Source organism: Pinus tabuliformis, chromosome 6, assembly GCF_031772625.1.
Source record: "Pinus tabuliformis cultivar Carrire ecotype Pingquan chromosome 6, CPIR1, whole genome shotgun sequence".
NCBI classification, from domain to species: Eukaryota; Viridiplantae; Streptophyta; class Pinopsida; order Pinales; family Pinaceae; genus Pinus; species Pinus tabuliformis.
This window is the reverse complement of record NC_142292.1, coordinates 1,896,126,151-1,896,135,438: the sequence shown is the minus strand read 5'-3', so window position 1 is coordinate 1,896,135,438 and position 9,288 is coordinate 1,896,126,151. Positions and strand designations below refer to the sequence as shown.

At 35.9% G+C, this 9,288-nt stretch overlaps 1 protein-coding gene across 1 annotated transcript; it reads left to right on the top strand.

Annotated features, from left to right (window-relative positions):
- The first annotated feature begins 4,551 nt into the window (after positions 1-4,551).
- Positions 4,552-5,379, top strand: LOC149266763 (uncharacterized). Its single transcript, XM_089397379.1, has one exon. It carries the CDS (start codon positions 4,690-4,692, stop codon positions 5,077-5,079), a length of 390 nt encoding a protein of 129 aa, XP_089253505.1. The 5' UTR covers positions 4,552-4,689; the 3' UTR covers positions 5,080-5,379.
- The last annotated feature ends 3,909 nt before the right edge of the window (positions 5,380-9,288 follow it).

The following is a 9,288-nucleotide window of genomic DNA, read 5'->3' as shown; positions in this document are numbered from 1 at the left end:
AATACTCCTTAAAAGAACAGTACATGCCAAATGTAACTTTAGAAGAGGTCATTTATAAAAAAATGTCAAATTGAAAATAAAACCTTTGGAATTTAGATCACTGGAATTACATGGATAATCCTTGTAGATAGGATCTTTTAGAAACAACGTAAAGACCACAGGTAGTGAAATTGTTGGGGCTATGGTAATAAATAGGTGACACTGAGAGAGTTAAGTGATATTTCTCCAAATGAATGAAACAAACCTAAATGAAATATACTATGATATGTCAAACAGAGAGGGAAATTAAAACAATGAGTACGCACTTCTTTTCTGGAATAGAAACTATATGATTTAAGAAATCCTTAAAAGTTGTCTACGACATATTGTCACTCTAGGTTTTTCGTATGTCCTATAGATTGTCTTTTAGATAATTCCATAAAATATAAAAACTTTTCTCTTTGTTGATTTATTAGGGACAAATTATTTTTTCCCTTTTTCTGATGAATGGAAAAGGTCCATGTCTGGAATAAGAAAATTCCATAGACTCTAAAACAAATGATAGATCATATTTAATATTTGGGTTATTATACTTAGTATTTATCTTAGAATTATTTTTATTTGAAGTATCACTCATGTCATCACTTCTACCCAGACACATACAGGTTCTCCCTGACTTCACAATAACTAAAGGGTACACAATACCTAATTGTGAGATTGTAAATGAAATTAGTGAGTGAATTTATGAAATGAATGATTATTAATTGCAGAAATAGGATGTGTATACTAAGGAATATAATGCATATATTAAGTAGACCCTACCTCCACCTCTAACCATGCATAATTGGATTTATTAGCCACAAATTATTTTTTCCTTTTTCTGATGAATGGGAAAGGTCCATATCTGGAATAAGAAAATTGCATAGACTCTGAGACAACTCATATAGCATCCATGATAGTACAAACTATTGTGAAAAAACTGATAAAAATCATATAAAGACAAAGCCAAAAAATGTTTTGACACTTTATTCTTATTCTTATCTTCTTTTGGTTATCCACCTGGTTATGATCAAGCTTGAAGCTGTAGAACAACTTGTCATATTTTTCTTTGTCTATTCACTGTTGTATTTCTTTCTCCAAGATGAAGTTATGATACAATAGGATTCTTTGCTTTAAACAAATGATTATTAATTGCAACCATTTTCTTCGTGGCATCATTCATAGCGAGTATTTGGGATGAATTTCAGTACATAGGGGCTATTGTGACAATTTGTATTGGGTTCATCTTCCCTTGTCATGAGGTTAATTCTTAAACTATTAGAAAATGATAATGTCGAATCAATAGTTGGTTGGATACATTCTTGGAGAAGAAGGTCTATGGTTCTATCAACAATCAATGATTCGAGGAACAACAGTAGGGAACATGACCCTCAATGCCAATCGGGGAGAGGTGACATGGGAACCTATTAATCACTTTGCTCATTGGGAATTGCTAAATATATTACCCTTTTCTAATGGTGTTATTCAGGATAGAATATGATTCTCAATCATTAAGTTGGTTTGGGTCCAGTAGAGAGGGAGACATAAAGGGCTTAAGCTCATTGTGTGGTGTGAGCAAAGGGCCTCATCTCATTTTCCTTCAGTTCAGTGATCCCATCAGATAATGGTTCCAATAAATGAGCCATATAGAGCTATATATTGGACCAAGAAGGAGGATATTATGACCTAGAGAATGGGGTTTCTTTCTTATCGATCTTAGACTTTCTTTCAAACATGAGTGTGAGCGATTGAACGAGTCAAGCTCTAGACATATGAGATTTTTGGATTACAACCCACAGAACGCAGATCAATTTATAAAAGAATACTTCAACCAATATTGAAAGAACAAGACATTAGTTGACGATTATGAGGATGCAGTTTAGAAATCCTAGTCAAGTATGTTATTTCAGTAGGGTATTATCATTTTATTAGGTCTTCCCCACTTTGGAAATATGCATATGATTTCACCATTTTTCAGATTTCTATTAACTAAGCTTCATGGTGGATTTCTACTGTTGGATAATCCTTACCCCATAGACGATTTCTATTTTTGGATAAGCCTTACCCCATAGACCAGGATAGCATGCATTGAGTCTTACATTTACTCAGAAAACTGATCTGCAACCTGCTTGTAGGATTGTGAAGAGTGGATAAACTATTGTAAAGCCTTTGCAAAGGCATGAATCAATCTTTCTTCCAAGCTCTAGAGATATAGGATTCATAGAATACAACCCATAGAACACAGATGAATTTATAACCTTTTGTGTGGCTACTCTTTAATAGTGACGCATTTACTTGGGATATTCTTCAAAAAAAAGTATTTTGAAGGCCCAACCAGGGGAAACACAATCCTTAGGGATGATGTAAATTTACAAAATATATTGTTCGTCTAGCATAAGTAGGTGAAGCTAGTTGCTTCTAATCAGTAGACATAACCATAGGAATATTTAAAAAACACATATTCAGTATATAGGTAATTCATTAATAGATTTCTGTAATCTGAAAATTCTAGAAAATGAACTTACATGCTAAGCAGAGCTTCTAAAATTATGAAAATCTATCCAAAATGTACTCGAGTCATTGAAGTTATAGTCGGTGAATCTTTAAATATTTTGTTTGCATGTTTGCTTTGGATTTGTATAAATTTAATGATAAAATAATTGTTTGTGTAGAAATTACAGGAACATTATTGGACACAGGAAGTGGAGATTATCACTCAACAACCTAGCCTTTAAAATTCCTCTGCACAAGAACCTCAATGTATGTATTACTAATCCTCTTGATCATCTTGTTCATCTCAATTTTTCTAGTATGGTGCAGGGAAAAATAAAATGATTTATTTATCTTATTCAGAGTTCTCCTGCTTGGTTTATGATGTTTTTGACTAATTAATTTTTTCTATGATAAGCACTATTGATACATGGACATACGCTGACACTCATAATGCATACCTTTATAACAGTCCTCTACCATCAAAATCTGTTGATATGTTTACCTCACAATCTTTTACAAGACATGATGTTTCTCTAGAAGAACTTTACCCTAAAGGCTCTGGATATGTGTCAATATCTAGAAATAGAAGTGATGAAGTTGCCATAACTTATATGCATGCTACAAAAATTGAATCTATTATGGGGTTTTGAATTTGCATTAATTAGGTATATTGTTAAAATATGCTTACTAAAAATTTAATAAATCAAATCCTCCATGAAATAGCCAACTAAAAAATACCATAACATTATATAATCCTAATAGATTGAATATTCAGCACTAGCAAATTTGCCGAAAGATAACAGGAAAGGTACAAATAGCATTGGCGGGGAATTTCTCTAGATCCAAGTTGTTATATGGATAACATCAAAGAAATGATGAACTCGGTTCTAAAATTTCATAAGCGAACATTCCCTTACTATCCAAACAAGCACCACAACTTTGAGATTTGTTACAGTTGAGCTGCCTCGTTATCTCAACCTAGCCATTTTAAAGTTTCATTGTTAATAAACTACAAAGAGAGGTATTCCTTAATGGGTATTTGAAGGTGTGTTGTATAGAACTGTTACTAAAGTGTGTTAATAAATAGACAGCTTTAACTTTTAGGATAAAGTTTAAATTAAAAAATAGAATTTTAAGTCAATATTAGTATCAATTAATGGGTAACTATAACTTTTGTTTGGGTATGGAATCTAAGGAAAGAGGTTAAGATCGGCATATGCTAGGAATGAAGACATGCCCTTTTATAGACCGCTAACAGATAATTACAAGTGACATAGTTTTTTTGGATAACAATGATGAATCAACTTACATTTAAAAATCACGGCTAATAATAACTATGCCACTCAATTATAACAAATTTTCCCGCTATTTTAAAAAATATATATAACTTTGTTGTAAAAATTGTATTAAAAAATAATAGATAAATAAAATTCTCCATGCGGGCAATAAGTCTCCCGCCATTGATGCCGGGGGAGTTTAAACGTATTGCATGATCATTCATGCCGGTAGAACTTTAAACGTGTGGATACTTATGGCGGTGACTTTAACGGAAAGCTTTAGAATTTTGATCAAGTTTAGAAGCTATCCGGGTTCACGCCTCATGTGCATCAGTATTCTGCCGAGCGAGAAACATTCTAACACGATCGAAGCTCCCGGAATCCCGGCTCATACTATCGGCTGGGTTGCTTTTGGAAAAAGAAACACGTCACTTTCAATAAAGACGTAGTGGCAGGGATCACTCCGTAATTTACGCACTCTGGCAAGACGTCAGGACCAAATGAGGCTCCTAGTGTACAGCTGTACGCTCAGATGAGATGGTTGGTGCCAACAACTAAACGCGGTGAAGTAGGGCCGCCCATAAAACCGCAACGAAAGACTAGAAGGAGGAAATGGTCGGCGTTGCTTCACCGAAATGAAGAGGTTTGTAGTGGCCTTCCTCTCATTACATGAAATACCGTGTCCGAAGCCGACCTCATTCCCGGAAGCCGACCTCGCGACAATACCTATATATCATGCTCTCCTCCGTCCTATATATCTTCTTGGACATAGCGCTTCACTTCATTTGTAACGAAGCCAAAAAATCCACTACATACATTTTCGGTGATACAAATTTGCACTACTATACTACTTTTACATTTTCGGTGACAAATTTTCCCTAGTATCCTACTTTTACATAATATGGCTGGATTCAATACTCCTCTCTGTTTCGTTTTCATGCTGGGCTTGATGAGCTCAGCCTCTCCCGCACGGGCACCAGCACCATCGCCCATTGCAGCAGCTCCCAACGCGTCGCCCGTTCAATCTCCAGCAGCGCCATCACCGGCTTCGCCTCCTCCTGCGACTTCCCCAACTGTTTCTTCTCCCGCTTTTGCTCCTTCCAAAGTGGCCACCCCACCAAGCTCAGCCTCCTCTCCCACAGTTCAAACTCTAGCATCTGGCCCTATGGCTCAAGGCCCAGCCACTGCTTCGCCACCGAACGCTAACAGCGGGGCTGTCTCTACCGCAACCGTAGGGAAGATGGCAATCTTTGGGGTCGCCTTGGTTGGAGGAGCTGCCTTCCTTCTTTAAGCACTATCATCTCTAATGATGTGAAACAACCATTCAATATTCTTCAAGGACGAAATGAAACGTGGTGAATTAGGTACAGATGTATGGTGATGGGATTCATTCATGTCATTTCGACCTACGGCTGCTGCTGGTTATTTCTTGAGTGCTATATTCTTTTTTGTGTTTCATATTCTTTTTTAATAGGCTTCATAGAGTGCATAAACCCCATATTCGTTGGGCATTCTTTATTGTATAATTCCTGGATATGATAATTTTTTTCATACATAATAATTATTCTTTATATCCTTCCTTCATCTTCAAGTTCGGCTCTGCATGGTTGTAAATTAGGGTTTTGTGCTCAGTTTTAAAGTGGTTCATTCACATAAACCACTGGATGGCAGTTGTCTGAACTTTCATTGACTCTTTGTGTCAACGATTTTCTATTCACTATATATATGTAGAATAAAATCTTTATGATGTGAAAAATTTCCTGTAAAGTAATAGAGCAATAACTGTGGATGTGTTTTTATTACAGTCCGTCAATGTAGCCAAATAATTGGTTAATGTGAAATACAATAACCTATAAATGGACAAGGCTGGGGCTATGTATGTGTTATTTAAAAAGTTATAAGCATCTAGATGATAAAAAGGGTACGGAGCGAAGCATCCTTTGGAACCCCAACAAATTACAGAATGTCGCGACAATGCAACTAAGATTTTTGATTAATCTAAATCAAAAAATTTCAGGTTAAATGTTTAAAGAAGGTTGATACCAGTAATCACAATGCAAAATTTTGCCGCTCATTTGCTTTAATTTGGTAACTCATAATTAGTTTGTTAATTGAATGATTATAAGAATCTGGGTTTGTGTGGTTTTATGAGCCAATCTCTTAGGAAACATTGTCCTCTCACTCTAATGAATATAAGCATTTGGGTTTGTGTGGATTTTTCAGCCAATCTCGTGGAAAATATTGCCCACTCACTCTTAATTTAATCTTCAACTCTTTAATAAGTATTGTTACGGAATAAGTTAATTTAATCTTCAACGCTTTAATAAGTATTCTTGCGGAATAAGTTAATTTAATCTTCAACGCGTTAATAAGTATTTTTATGGAATAAGAATTAGCGCTTCCTTAATTTAGTTTTTTTTAAATAAATAGATGGCGAGGAACACCGACTAGCCGTCATGGGAACACAGCCGGACGGTGTGATTATTCTGACATTATAGAGATATATCGGCAAATCTCAAAGAAAAATAGTCTCCCCTCACTCTTAATTTGATTTTCAACTTTTAATCCAACTTTTAATATATATTTTTATGGAATAAGAATGTGGGTTTCCTAAATGTATTAAATATTTTTCAGGCCTACATAATTCAAGTTGATGGTTAGAATTTAGGGCTTTTTAATTAAATAAATGGTTAGGAATTCATAACAAATATTGTTTATAGACATATTATAAACAAATATGTACAATCATTTACCTCACCATTTATCTTTACTTTAATCTCTCCGCACACCGAGAAAAAGTCATCACATTGAAAGCTCTATGGACAAAATTTTTTGCACAACAATGAAAGGTCACCTCCTCTGCATCCCACTAAGAAATGAGGCTATTAATTAGATTAATTAAAATTAATTTTCAATTAATATTTAAGAAATTGTGCATACACGAGTCGAGATGTGTAACTAGAATAGTAATTGGCAGAATAAAATATTTGTTCAACATTTCTCAACTATTTCGTTGAGCTTGAATTTCATTGTTAGAGTGTTGAATGTCTCGTGCACAATGACATTGCAAATATCATTGCAATGTTCAATATTCATTTTATAATTTGAGTTTGTGAACAAAAGTCGTTCGTTGGAAGCTCTCGACCTAAATTAATGAGCTCTACTTTTTCTTTCTTAATTTAACACATCAACTTGTGTTTCACCCCTGTGATCTTCAAATTTTAAATTCTTTGGAATTTACTAAAAATGAAACACCCAAAGTCCATGTTAACTTGTTGGGAAGGGGGATTTGATGGATGATAAATAGTTGAAGGATAACAATAGCGAAACTTATCAAATGAAATTGAAAAAATTGCAATTAATTAAAACAACAACCGGAATACTTGAAATTTGTAGAATTTTCTCTACAAATCAGCTAGGTCACTGATATCATGTAGAAATCTCACCTGGAGATCCAACTGATATATGCAATGTACTAAAGCATAATACTACATCTACATCTACCATGAACTTAGTGGAAGCTTAATTGAACATGAGCAACATCAAGCATGAACACATATAACTGATAAGAAGGAATCACTCACACATAACACAAAATATATCACTAGGGAAAGCACCAATATAAAACCCCAACACTGTATTATCAATCAAGTGGAAATCCTCAACAACATACAAAAAGAATAGGCTCAAAAGCTATCATGCTCTCTCTATACTCTGATGATGTAGCTCATGGACTCTCTAGGCCTATATATATAGGCTGCACAAGTCCTCCAAGCCCCTATTTCCTTGCGCAATTTTGATTGGGGTCCAATTACATAACATGTGTGAATTGGCACCAGTCATACCTACTGTCAACCTCAAGTCCAACTATGCAATCCTTGAGGACTCAAGTTCCTCCTGCATGCAAGGAATATTCACAAGGAAGATCCTAGCATCTGATAGTACATCATCCCTCATCTGATGTCAACTGGGTCTCTGACTGAACTGCCATGCATCAGTTATCCATGAGAAAATACTGAGTTATCTGAAAATAATATTTGTCACATGTGTTAGTGTCAGTCTTTGTAGCCTTCCTCCAGTGATCAAACATGCTCTTACAAAGTGGTTTTAAAGTGCCAAGGTCAAATTTTGTCATTTCAGTGAGTCTTCAAGCAAAATTTGGTCACTAGGCATTAGGTCTAGGGTTTGATTTTACCCTGGTCAAAGTTGTCCAAATGACATTCCATGTCACCATTCAACTGAGTGTACCATCATTAAAGGGTTTTCATCATCATGTCAAGTTCTACTGGGCCATTTTACACCTTGTTCATGTTTCAGTTGTGCCTAGGCAAGGTTCATTTCCCTCTCCTAGGATTTTGAAGCTAAGTTCTCTTGGATGGTCAAATCATCGGAAAAACTTGTATCCTGATATTCATACACCTTTTCCTATCCATAATGTACCTTATTAAACACTTCCCATCACTAAAATCCCCCAAATTCCTCATTTTCCCACAAATCCTAGTTTCTTGCTACAACCTGGCAATTTTCTAAGTTGGACTTGTGTTTTGCCTTTTTGGACCCCTTCCCCTCACTCACTCTCTGAGATTTCACTTTCCCCTACTTCCTAACATCCCTCCATACTTCCCAAAATTTCCTCAAGAATTTAGAAGCTCCCTATCCCCTTCATTTCGCTTCATTTCGACAAATCCCTTGTTCCACACATCGGGATAGGGTTCAATCAAATGATGTTTTTCAGCAATAAAAGATGAATTTGGGAAAATGGAGAGAGGTTTTTGTCCACAACATGCCAAGGAAGACAAACGTCCTTCACTTTTTACACAGGTGTCATGGTTTTGGAGAAATGTCAAAAATATAGTTGCCTCGGGAGAATTGATGCACCTCTAAAGTGACCTTGGGAAAATCAAATTTTCTCCTAGCTCAGTTGGCCAAATTACTTGCTTGATGAGTCAAATGATAACTAGACACAAAGAGATGTCCAATGAGCTATCATGAGCTGAATTTGGAGTTGAGGAAGGCATTCACAAGTTGACTGTAATAGCACTCTGCCTTTAGGCAGCATCATTTGGCACATTTTGACCAGTTTTGGGAGATTTGATCTTTGACAGGGCAAATGAACTCCAAATTGAAAAACCCCAGTTGGGTTGGAAGGTAGATTCAACGTCCTTTCCAACGAACTATCCTGCACCCAATTTGGATGCCAGAAAGGCCTCCAAAAGTCTCCTGCAAAAACCGTTACGCACAGGCTATATGCGTCGCGCCTCAAGCCCAGTGCGCCGCGCCACTTCCTTGTAGTGCGCGGTACTAAAAATCAAAACTCCAAATGAGGAATGGTTTGCATTTTTGGATTTAGCATGAAAATCATGACTATTGGTGCCCGGACAAGAAATTTGGAGCATTTTTGGGGCATTTTGAGTCACATGACAAATTTTTCGGCAAAATACAGGGTTTTTCTCCCAGTGGCGCGGCACTAAAAATCTAGAGCTCAAAATGAGGAATGGTA

Coding starts and splice junctions, on each gene's coding strand:
- LOC149266763 (XM_089397379.1), top strand. CDS start 4,690: ATGGCTGGATTCAATACTCCTCTCTGTTTCGTTTTCATGCTGGGCTTG.